This window comes from Onychomys torridus, chromosome 2 (genome assembly GCF_903995425.1).
Source record: "Onychomys torridus chromosome 2, mOncTor1.1, whole genome shotgun sequence".
Lineage (NCBI taxonomy): Eukaryota > Metazoa > Chordata > Mammalia > Rodentia > Cricetidae > Onychomys > Onychomys torridus.
The window spans coordinates 134238798-134251774 of NC_050444.1; the positions used below are offsets into that span (position 1 = coordinate 134238798).

The 12977-nt window shown below is 45.9% G+C and overlaps 1 protein-coding gene across 1 annotated transcript; it reads right to left on the reverse strand.

Annotated features, from left to right (window-relative positions):
• Nucleotides 1-10165: 10165 nt before the first annotated feature.
• Guca2b (guanylate cyclase activator 2B) lies at nucleotides 10166-12133 on the reverse strand. Its single transcript, XM_036178607.1, has 3 exons — nucleotides 12056-12133; nucleotides 10892-11078; nucleotides 10166-10227 (listed from the first exon to the last, which is right to left on the reverse strand). The coding sequence occupies exons 1-3, from the start codon at nucleotides 12131-12133 to the stop codon at nucleotides 10166-10168; spliced, it is 327 nt and encodes a 108-aa protein (XP_036034500.1).
• Between the last annotated feature and the right edge of the window lie 844 nt (nucleotides 12134-12977).

The window sequence follows — 12977 nt, forward strand, 5'->3', positions numbered from 1 at the left end:
AACAGAGACAGAAGGACAATATCAAGAATGAGGGGAGAAAATCACCAGGAAAAATAAGGAGAGAATTCAAAAGAAGAATAAAGAAAAGGTCTGGAGGAAACCATCAAGAGAGTGTGTGTCTTTTCCTTTACACCCTCAGATTAAAAAGTCACAGTATGTCAACTCTGTGGATTCCCTTTGAGCCCTGTGCTGTTAGAGGCTGGTTCCCCAGGCAGCAAAATGTCTGCTCATTACCTTACAGAACATTCTCTAAAATTGACCACATACTCAGTCACAAAGCAAATTTCAACAGACACAAGAAAATTGAAATAACCTTCTGTATTCTATCAGACCACTGGATTTCAACAACAAAAACAAGAGAAAGCTTACAAACTTGTGGAAACTGAACAACTGTCTGCGGAATGACTACTGTGTCAAGGCAGTGATAAAGAAAGAAATGAAAGACTACCTGGAATTCAATGACAATGAATGCACAACCTACCCAAACTTATGGGACATATTGAAAGCGATACTAAGAGGAAAGTTCATAGCACTGAGTGTCTGCACAAAGAAATTGCAGAGATCTCACACTAGTGACTTAACAGCACACGTGAAAGCTCTAGAACAAAAAGAAGAAAACACACCCAAGAGAAGTAGATGGCATGAAATCATCAAACTTGGGGCTCAAATCAATACAATAGAAACAAAGAGAACAGTACAAAGAATCAGTGAAACAAAAGAGTCCGGTCTTTGAGAGAATCAACAAGACAGATAAACCCTTTCCAAACTAACTAAAAGACAGAGAAAGAATATCCATATTAACAAAATTAGAAATGAAAAAAGGGATATAGCAACCAAACCAAGGAATCATTAGGTCATACGTCAAACACTTGTACTCAACAAAGTTGGGAAATCTAAAAGAAATGGATAACTTCCTGCTAGATAACACTGAACAAAGTTAAATCAAATCAGATGAATAATTTAAATAGGCCTATAACTCCTAAGGAAATAGAAGTAATCATTAAAAGTCTCCCAACCAAAACAAACAAACAAACAACAACAACAACAAAAACAGGGCCAGACGGTTTTAGTGTAGAATTCTACCAGACTTTCAAAGAAGAGCTAATAGCAATACTCCTCAAATTATTTCATAAAATATAAACAGGGCCAGGCAATGGTGGTGCACGCCTTTAATCCCAGCACTCAGGAGGCAGAGGCAGGGGGATCTCTGTGAGTGCTAGGCCAGCCTGGTCTACAGGGTGAGCTCCAGGACAGGCTCCAAAGCTACACAGAGAAACCCTATCTTGAAAAAGAAAAAAAATCATCCACCATGATCAAGTAGGCTTCATTCCAGAGATGCAGGGATGGATCCACATATGAAAATCTGTCAATGTAATCCACCATATCAATAAACTGAAAGAAAAAAACTCCACATGATCATCTCATTAGATGATGAAAAAGTCTTTGAGAAAATCCAACACCTCTTCATGATAAAAGTTTTGGAGAAGTCAGGGATACAAGGGACATACTTAAACATAATAAAGGCAATTTACAGCAAGCCTGTAGCCAACATCAAAGTAAATGGAGAGAAACTCAAAGCAATTCCACTAAATCAGTAACAAGACAAGGCCATCCACTCTCTCCATATCTATCCAATATAGTACTTGAAGTTCTAGCTAGAGCAATAAGACAACCAAAAGAAATTAAAGGGATACGAATTGGAAAGGAAGAAGTCAAACTTTCACTATTTGCAGATGATGTGATGGTATACACAAGTGACCCTAAAAATTCTGCCAGGGAACTCCTACAGCTAATCAAAACCTTTGGCAAAGTGACTGGATACAAGATTAATTTAAAAAAAGGGGGGGGGGAATAGCTCTCCTATATACAAATGACAAATGACTGAGAAAGAAATCAGGGAAACACCATTCACAATAACCACAAACAATATAAATATCTTGGGGGTAACTCTAACCAAGCAAGTGAAAAACCTGAATGGTAAAAATTTCAAGTCTTTGAAGAAGGAAATTGAAGAAGATATCAGAAGATGGAAAGATCTTCCATGTTCATGGGTCAGTAGGATTAACAGTAAAAAATGGCTATCCTACCCAAACCAACCCCCAGATTCAATGCAATCCCCATCAAAATTCCAACACAATACTTTTTTTAAATTAAGAGATTTTCTATTCATTTTACATACCAACCATAGATTCCTCTGTCCTCCCTCCTCCCGGTCCCCCCAGCCTTCCTCCCCAACCCACCCCCATTCCTACTTCCTTCAATGCAAATTCTCCCATGGGGAGTCAGCAGAGCCTGGTACATTCAGTTGAGGCAGTTCCAAGCCCCTCCTCCCTGCACCAAAGCTGCGCAAAGTATTTCACCATAGGCACTGGGCTCCAAAAAGCTGGTTCATGCACTAGGGATTGGACCCGATCCCACTGCCTGGAGGCCCCCTATACAGTTCAAGATAAACAACTGTCTCACTTATCCAGAGGGCCTAGTTCAGTACCATGGGGCTTCCTCAGCTATTGGTCCACAGTTCATGCGTTTCCACTAATTTGGCTACTTGTCTCTGTACTTTTTCCAGTAATGGTCTTGATATCCCTTGCTTATTGAATCCCTTCTCTGTCTCATCGATTGGACTCCTGGAGCTCTGCCTGGGACCTGGCTATGGATTTCTGCATCTGCTTCCATCAGTCACTGGATGAGGGTTCTATGATGACAGTTAGGGTATTTAGCCATCCGATCACCAGAGCAGGTCAGCTCAGGCACCCTCTCAACTATTGCCAGTAGTCTATGGTGAAGTCATCCTTATGGATTCCTGGGAACCTCCCTAGCACTCTGCTTCTCCTTATTCCCATGGTTTCTTCATTTATCATGGTGTCTCTTTTCTTGCTTTCCCACTCTGTTCCCATTCCAGCTTGAATCTCACACTCTCCTAAGCTCTCATCCCCTGTCCTTTGTCCTCCATTACTCCTTCTCACCCCCAGTTTGCTCGTGTAGATCTCATCCATTTCTCCATCACTGGCAATCCATGCATCCTTCCTAGGGTCCTCCTTACTAGCTAGCCTCCTTGGAGCTGTGAGTTACAGTATGGTTATCCTTTGCTTTATATCTAGTATCCACTTATGAATGAGTTCATACCTGTTTGTCTTTCTGAGACTGGGTTACTTCATTTAGGATGATATTTTCTAGGTCCATCCATTTGCATGCAAACCTCATGATGTCATTGGTTTTTCTCTGCTGATGTCTCTGTTTTTCTCCATTGTGTATATGTACCACATTGTTTTTCTCTGCTGATGTCTCTGTTTTTCTCCATGTGTATATGTACCACATTTTCTTAATCCATTCTTCAGTTGAGGGGCATCTAGGTTGTTTCCAGGTTCTGGCTATTACAAATTGTGCTGCTATGAACATGGTTGAGCATGTGTCCTTGTGGTATTGATTGAGCATTCCTTGGTACATGCCCAAGAGTGGTATAGCTGGTTCTTGAGGTAGATTGATTCCCAATTTTCTGAGAAACCGCCATACTGATTTCCACAGTGGCTGTACAAGTTCAAATTCCCACCAACAATGTAGGAATGTTCCCCTTGCTCCACATCCTTTTCAGCATAAGCTGTCTTCAGTGTTTTGACTGGGTGTGTGTGGGGGGTGATGGAGGCAGAGAGCGAGGAGTGGGGGATGAGAACATAGGGAAATGAGGAGGTCAAGCTGGAACAGGGACAGAGTGGGAGGGCAGGGATGGAGATACAATGATAGATGAAGACATCATGGGAATAGGAAGAGGCAGGGTGCTGGGGAGGCTCCCAGGAATCCACAAGGACGACCCTACCTTGGACTGCTTTCAGTGGTCCAGAGGGTACCTGGACTGGTCTACTCTGGTGACTGGTCTAGCGAATAACCTGTCCTCATAGAGTCTTTGTCCAGTGACTGATGAAGGCAGATGCAGAGATCCACAACCAGGCACCAGGCTGAGTTCTGGGAATCCAATTGATGAGAGAGAGGAGGGATTCTGTAGGACTCCAGCTTGCTTCTTAAGTCCATTTAATTGGAAAGTCTTTTCCCAGTCTTTTACTCTGAGGTAGTATCTGTTTTTAAAGTTGAGGTGTGTTTTTTTGTTTTTTGTTTTTTGGATTTTTTTTTTTTTTTTTGAGACAGGGTTTCTCTGTGTGTAGCTTTGCGCCTCGAACTCACAGAGATCCACCTGGCTCTGCCTCCCGAGTGCTGGGATTAAAGGTGTGCGTCACCACCGCCCGGCTGAGGTGTGTTTCATGTATGCAACAGAAGGATGGATCCTGTTTTTGTATCTGTTCTGTCAGCCTGTGTCTTTTTATAGGCAAATCGAGACCATTGATATTAATGAATATTAATGACCAGTGATTGCTAGTGTTGTGTGTTTCTCTTCTTTGGTATTTGTTGGTGTGGGATTATCTATTGCCTGTATTTTCATGGCTGCATCTAACTTCCTTAGGTTGGATTTTTCCTTCTAGTGCTTTCTGTAGGGCTGGATTTGTGAATCCATAAAATATTTTGTTTACTCCATCTATGGTGATTGAGAGTTTTGCTGGATATAACAGTCTGGGTTGGCATCCATGGTCTCTTAGTGTCTACATAACGTCTGTCCAGGACCTTCTGGCTTTCAGAGTCTCCATTGAGAAGTCAGGTGTTATTCTGATGGGTCTGCCTTTATATGTTACTTGGCCTTTTTCCTTTGCAGCTCTTAATATTTTTTCTTTATTCTGTATGTTTAGTGGTTTGATTATTATGTGGTGAGGAGTCTCTCTCTTTTTTTTTTTTAATTTGGTGTTCTGTAAACTTCTTGTACCTTCATAGGCATTTCCTTAAGTTGGGAAAGTTTTCTTCTATGATTTTGTTGAATATATTTTCTGTGCCTTTGAGTTGGTATTCTTCTCCTTCTCCTATTATTCTTAGGTTTGGTCTTTTCATGGTGTTCCAAATTTCCTGCACGTTTTGTGTTGTGACTTTTTTGGCTCTAGTGTTTTCTTTGACTGAGAATCTATTTTCTCTATTGTATCTTCAATGTCAGATATTCTCTCTTCCACCTCTTGCATTCTGTTGGTTATGCTTGCATTTGTAGTTCCTGTTTGTTTACTCAGATTTTCCATTTCTAGCCTTCCCTTACTTTATGTCTTGTTTATTGCCTCTATTTCAGTTTTCAAATCTTGGACTTTTTTGTTCATCTGTTTAATTGTTTTTTCTTGGCTTTCTTTAAGGAATTTATTGACTTCTTCCAAGTTTTTGTTTGTCTTTTCTTTGAATTCTTTAAAGGTAGTTTTCATTTCCTCTTTAAAGACCTCTATCATCTTCTGAAAGTCATTTTTAAGGTCTATTTCTTTTGCTTCTTCTGTTTTGGGATGTTCAAGTCTTGCTGATGGTGCCATATTGGTCTTTATGTTGTTGGCTGTATTTTTTGCACTGGCACCTACCCATCTCTTCCTCCACTCCATGAAAGTGCTGTCTGTGTCTGAGGGAGCCTATTTTGGTCTGAATGATACTCTTAGTCTAATGAGAGCTCTTGGTCTAATCCAGGCTCTTGGTCTAATCGGTGCTGATGGGTTCTGTGTCTCAGGGAGCATATCTTAGTCCAATAGGCACCAGTAGGCTCTGTCTCAGGGAGCAGCTATTCCCAGAGTGGGACCTGTTTTCTCTTCCCAATCAGTGCAGGGTGGTCTTATGTCTCCGGTTTTCACTGGTATCACAGGGGGCTGTTTGCTTGGCAAAGAGGTCCCAATACAGTTCCTTACAGACCTTGAAATAACAATACTCAACTTCGTATAGAAAAACAAGAAAAACAGGATAGCTAAAATAATCCTATCCAGTAATAGAACTTCTAGAGGTATCACTATCCCTGATTTCGAGCTGTACTGCAGAGCTGTAGTAATAAAAACTGCATGGTATTGACATAAAAACAGACACATTGATCAATGGAATTGAGTCAGAGATCCAGATGTAAATCCACACATCTACGGACACCTGATTTTCAATAAAGAAGCCAGAAATATACAAAGGAAAAAAGAAAGCATCTTCAGAAAGTGGTGCTGGTCAACAAATTGAATGTCAGTGTGTAGAAGAATGCAAATAGATGTATATCTATTACTCTGAACAAAGCTCAAGTCCAACTCGATCAATCACCTCAACATAAAACCAAATACACTGAACCTGATAGAAGAGAAAGTGGAGAATAGCCTTGATTGCATTGGCACAGGAGACAACTTCCTGAACAGAACACCAATAGTTCAGGCACTAAGATCAACAATTAATTAATGGGACCTCATGAAACTGAAAAGCTTCTGTAAGGCAAAGGACAGCATCAATAGGACAAAATGGCAGCCTACAGAATGGGAAAAGTTTTTCACCAGCTCCACATCTGACAAAGGGCTAATATCCACAATATAAAGAACTCAAGAAACTAGACACCAACAAACCAAATAATCCAACAAAAAATTGGAGACAGACCTAAACAGAGAATTCTCAACAAAGGAAACCAAAATGGCTGAGAAACACTTAAAGAATGTTCAACATCCTTAGCCATTGGGGAAATGCAAATCAAAATGACTCTGAGATTCCATCTTGGCTAAGATTACAAACACAAGTGACAGTTCATGCTGGAGAAGATGTAGAGCAATGGGAGCATTCCTCCATTGCTGGTGGGAGTGCAAGCTTATACAGTCACTTCGGAAATCAATATGGCAGTTTCTCAGAAAATTGGGAATCTATCTACCTAAGACCCAGCCATACCACTCCTGAGCATATACCTAAAGAACACTCCAACCTACCACAAGCACACTTGCTCAATTATGTTCAAAGCAGCATTATTCATAATAGCCAGAAACTTGAAACAACGTAGATGTCTCTCAACAGAAGAATAGATTTTTTAAAAAGTGGTACATTTACACAATGGAGTATTACTCAGCTGTTAAAAATAATGACAGCATGAAATTTGCAGGCAAGTGAATGGAACTAAAAAAGAAGTTACTCTGAGTGAGTTACCTTAGACCCAGCAAGACAAACATGGTGTGTATCCACTTATAAGTGGATATTAACTGTAAAGTAAAAGATAATCATGCTACGGTCCACAGACCCAGAGATGCTAAGTAACAAGGAGGGATTACGGTGGAAATGCAAAGATCTCTCTGGAAAGGAGTAATGGAATGGCTTTTGAGGAGGGACTGGCAGCAGGTGGGGTTGGGAATGGGAGGGATCAAGTGGGTGGGGAGGAGAAAATACTGGGATAAACAACCAGAATTGGGGGACATTTCAGGGGTGAAAAACCTAGTGCAATGGAATCTAGCAAAAATCCAAAGAGTTCCTCTAGAGAGTAACCCTATCGAAGATTTCTAGGAGTGGGGGAAACACAGCCTGAACCTTCCATCTTCTGTAACCAGGCAACACCTCAAATGGAGGGATTGGGACACCAACTCAGCCACAAAACCTTCGACTGACTCTTAGTCCCGCCTGCAGAGTTAGTACCAGAGCCTAGCAGAATCGTCCTCAGACCAGAGAGACTTCATCCGGCAACTGATGGGAGCAGAGCCAAACATTAGACAGTTTGGGGAGTCCTGCAGAAGAGGGGGGGGGGAAGAACAGAGGAACCCGAGGGGTCAGGGACACCACAAGAACATGGCCCACAGAATCAACTGACTGGGACTCTTGGGGGCTCACAGAGATCAGGGAGCCTGTAGGGGTTTGACCTAGATCCAATCTCTATATGTTATGGCTGAGTAGCTTGGTGTTTTTGTGGGACTTCTAATAGTGGAAACAGGGATTGCCTCTGAATCTTTGGCCTGTTTGTGGGACCCCTTTCCTTCTACTGGGTCACCTCACCCGGCCATGATACAATGGTATATGCCTGGTCTTATCGTAGCATATTATGTCCTGTTTGGTTGATGTCCCTGGGAGGTCTGCCCTTTTCTGAGGGGAGACAGGGGTGGTGTAGGGGGTGGATCTGGGGGAGAGGAGAGGGAAACTGTAGTCAAGATGTAATATATATGAGAAGAACAAAAACAAAAACAAAAAACAGCGGAAAATGACATTGGAGAAAGCAGGACAGGGCTCCTCCCTCCAGTGAAAATGAGAACTGCCATTGGCTAAGCAGTTCCACTTCCGGGTGTAGAGCCGCAGACCGTGAAAGCTGTGCACTGTGAGGCTGTCTGCATTGCCATGCTTAGCACTGTTCTCAACAGCCAAGGCCTGAGATAGAGAAAGTATGTTACATACACAGCGGAATAGTGCTTAACCCCAGACAGAAGGGAATCCCGTCACCTGTGACAAAGGCATAACTTGAGCATGTTGTACTGATGAAATAAGCCAGGGACAGAAAGATAATTTCTGCACAGCCCCTCTTAGAACAGGAATCTAAGAAAGATTCCACTTAGTCATGCAGAGAGAAAAGTGGCTGCCAGGAATTGGGGAGGAGGGAGAGAAGGAGGAGGGAGAGGAAAGAGGAGTGGGAAGAAGGGATGGAGGAGAGTGGCATGAATGTTGTAGGAGTAATTACCCACATCCTAAGGGAGAAAGAGAAAAGCCCCAGGAACACAGGGTGCATGTTACATTTTCTATTGTACAGTGGTGTGTGTGTGTGTGTGTGTGTGTGTGTGTGTGTGTGTGTGTGTGTGTGCAGCAGTGCAGCTTTTAGGTGATTCTCCAGGGGCAGTTCCCTAGTTCCCTGGATATCTCCCCTGAGTGGGTGGGGACACAGGCCCTGGAAATGGCAAATGGTAAATGCCTACAGATGATATTTGGGCTCAAGTTAGCTTTGAGAGGTGGCATGGTGGCACATAGCAGGGTGAGAGGCATGGTCAGAGCAGGGCTGTATTGGTCGGCTGGCAGAAACCGGAGGCACACACAGGCCAGGGAGTGAGGAGGAGGAGGAGGAGGAGCAGAAGCTGGCAGTAGGGTCTTGGCACCAGCTCCCCTCCTCCCCCAGATGCTCAGGACAAAGGCCAAGTTGCAAACATGCCCTGCGGGAAACCCCACTCCCAGGAATTCCCAGCACAATGCCTGGGGGCGTGAAGGCCTCAGTTCCCTGGGCCTCAAATTCTTCCTTCCCTCTATCATTGTCCAGACCACAGCAGAGCACTAGTCATGGCCTGGTACTCCACCAGGGGCCAGGGGAGGAGACAGCATCTGGGTGTATTTCCCTTTGGCTTTATGTGGGGCTGTGTTCCCACCACTCAGGGGAGATGAAGGATGACCTCACTGGGTCTTGCTTTTGGTATCATCATCCATAGCCAAAGGATGTAGAGGCAATGACAGGGTGGCCAGAGCATGGACTGGAGCATCCTGGGAAGAAGCTGCTTGGCTACTCTGCCAAGTCTGTGACTCTGTAGGAATGTTCTTTTTGAACAAAGGAGCTGGCCATGGCAGGGTTACTCACTTCTTCAGACTTATGAAAACTCAGAGTTATCTCTGCCAAGCATTTAGAAAGATTCATGGGCGGTGGTGACACACACCTTTAATCCCAACACTCAGGCAGGCAGAGGCAGGCAGAGCTCTGTGAGTTTGAGGCCAGCCAGGACCACCAGGGCTACAGAGAAAAGTCCTGTCTCAAAAAAAAAAAAAAAAGAAAAAGAAAGAAAGAAAGAAAAAAAGGAAAAAGAAAGAAAGAAAGAAAGAAAAGATAGGTGTAGGTGCATGGATCGCAAACACATTGGACACCCAGTAAAAGGTGAGTCCGAGCAGGCTGTGGAGAGCAGTCTCCTGTCACCGGACTTGGGAAAGACACCAGTTGATGACATCCCATCCCAAACATACTCTTGCCTATTCCCAACTACTCTCTGTTAAGAGTTCTGGCCCTGGAGCTGGAACGCCTTGAGTTAGTCCAGGGCAGAAGGTTCCATGAGGCTCACTCAACTGGGAAATGGGTGCCATGAGGCTTGGGAGTGTGGGTGGGGAATTCCTATCTTCAGTCTGGTCTGTTTTTAATTCCCATCTAGCTTCTCAAAAGGTCACACCCACAGCCCAGAAATGAACACAGGGACACTCAATTTTGTGGGTAGTATCTTTATTCAGGTGCAGCTGCATGGAGGCTATCCCTGTGTCCCATTGCCTTGTCATGGATCCATCTATGCTGGGAGGGTGGTGATAACTCCAATGATAAGTACGGATGGGGTAGGTTGGGGGACAGGTGGGTGTCTGGAGTGGGCTTAAGACACCTAGAGTCATTTCAGTAGCAGCCCGTACAGGCAACATTCATACACAGCTCACATTCATCAGTGGCGATGGTCCCTGTGTAGAGAAAAGGCAGGTTAGTTAAAATAGGACCTTGGGGGTCAGTGGTCACAGAAGCTGTCGGCCAGGAACTGCTGAGGAAAGGGCCTAATGTCTTCCTTACAAAGCCAGCGCCTAGATTCCTCTCTCAGGGGCTGTCCTTCCTAACAGTGGCTGGACAAGGTACCTCCTCTCCTGGTCTGAGGTTTTCCATCTGCTACATGGGCTGAGCAACCTGACCTGAATGCTATAGGAAGGGTCCCAGGCAAAAGGATCAGGGCCTGCCCAGAGCAGGGACATAAATGCTGTGGGTTGCAACAGTGCGTGCCAGCTCTTCTGTACCCTTCTGATCTCAGCTCAGCTGTCACCTCCCCAGGGATCCATTCCAAGCCTGATCTTGCCAGATGGATCAGATGGATGCCTCTCACGGAATCATGCCTGCGTCTTCCCAGAGTCCCTTCCCACATTTGTGAGGTCCTCAAAGAACTTCTCAGGGCTGTAGGAGTGTTTTCTACCTGACCCAATAGGCCCTAACTGGGGCAGTTCTGGGGAGGATGGGGCTGTGGCCCTCCAAACTCCCTGTCCATAGCCACTGGGATGTTTAACGAAAACAACCTGATGATGGAGAGGTGGGGTAGGACGCACACAGAGGGGCAGGAAGATCAGGGGGCGGGGTGCTTACCCAAGGCCTTGAAGATGCTGGCAGCTCTCTGGGAGGCACAGACAGGCTGGAGGTCCTTGGGCAAGGCTGGGTGATGGCACACGGTGGGTAGGAGGGGACTGGTCTCTGGTTGGGAGTCAGATGCCAGCTGCTTCCCCAACTCATTCAGCTTCTTCACAGATTCCAGCTGTACTTGGAAGCCATCATACTGGGGAGAAGAGAGGGGTGAGAGGTCATCAGGCGCTGGCTAGGAGCAGGCAGTGCCATGAGACTAGGGTCATCAAAATCCCATGGATCCTACAGAATATTCTCTGTGCTCATGGAGGGTCCAAGCTACAGTGGAAAAACAGCTTGTGGGGAGGAAAGCAGGGTGTTAGCTTGTGACCTACCACCAGCAGCATTTGGAGCCTTCTGTAGCAGGCTATGCCCACAAGGCTGTGGAGTGCCCAAGTCTGGGCACGGCATTAGACAAGGAAGACCCTTGCTTACTCAACTCCTGGTTTTGCCTCCATCTAGCTGTCTATCTCTTCCCCAGGTGACCTGACCTTCCCTTGTGGGAGCCTGGCACCAGCCAGACCAACTGATGGGTCCCTTCTCAGCACTGGCCTGGTGACTCTCTGGTGAGACTGATTCTCTCAACCCCTCCTGGACCCTTTTATTCTTCTCCTGGGAACCTGGCCAGATATAGAAGCCAGGGTACAGTTCCACAGGTTTAGCAAGACCATAAGAATCCTGCCACCCCGTGGCCAGGCCTGATTCCATGCCCCACCCATCTTATAGTCCCTGGAAGGACACTGAAGTCCATGTTCCCTTTTTCTGGCCTTTGCTCTGCCTAGAACGTGCTCACCTGGACCTGGCACTATTCACGCTTCAGTGAGCACAAAGGCCCCTGCCACAGAAACCCTTCTGTGACTTGCTCATGTGGGTTAGCACAGGGGAGGGAGCCCAAGAGGGGTCCCCTTCCCTCTGGGCCCCTCTGGTGCTGACCCTTATCTCCTTCCATATTGAGAGTAGGCTGACTTCAAAGGAGAGCAGAGCTGAACAAACAGGTTTCTCTCTCTTCACCTCTGTCACTGCTGCTGTTGACACTCCTGAGGCCTCCACCCAGCAGGTGTCTCAGTCTAGACTGGCTGCAGGGCTGAGCCCAGGTCCTTCACATAGAAGGAAGGTTGGCTGGGGTCTCACCTTGATGAGGACGGACCGTGCACTCTGCAGCAGCAGCAGCAGCAGGACCATAGCAGCCCACAGCTGGCTTCCCGACATGGCCTTGCCTCCCATCTCACGTCTCTGGGTTCCTGCTTCCTCCACTGTCTACCTGGCTGCCACCTGCCTCCTGGCCAGCAGCCCCTTATAGGCCAGGGTCCAGAGCTCTGTCACTTATTAACTGTCTGACTGGGGTGGGGTTGACAGAAGACTGGCTCTTTGACAAATTCCAAGTTTGGTTCCCAGGAAGCGGGTGGAGGTGACGATGATGGGGAATCCAGAGCGTGTGGGTCAGCCAAGGGCTCGTCATGCATAGGATCCTGTGGGAAGACCTTGGGCCACTTCACTTTCCATTCTCCCCGCCACACCTAGGAGGAGGGAGGTGATGAGGCCGGAAAGCACCACCAGGTGAAGTGATCTGCCCAGGTCGAAGTGACTCCACAAGAGCCCAAGTCAGCTCTTAGTTCTTTGAGAGAAAGATGCAGGCGGCTGGCTCAGAGCAAGGTGGACACACTAGGATGACATCAGGACTCTCCAGTCCTAAGTTCACCTAAGTCTAACATCCTGCTCCAAACCCAGAACCACGTATGGAAAGAGCAGCTTATAACCAGTCCTCGCCCAGCGCCCTCAGCCTGCCATTTCTCATTTTTTACCCGAGTACCCTGGGTTGTGTGTGATCAACTGTACATCTTAGTAGCCAGTAGATCAACACAGTGTGAAAGCAAGAGCTCAGATATCATAGAAAGTGACAGGGGCTGGGTGCCAGTTCTGGAGCAGCTGCTTCATGTGCCTGGGGAGTCACATCATGTTTAACTGATGTTTTCTTTACTCTTCACTCACACAAGCCTACCAGAAACCACCCACCAAGGTGACTGTGGGTGTGATGGACTCTGGCCTCTTGGGG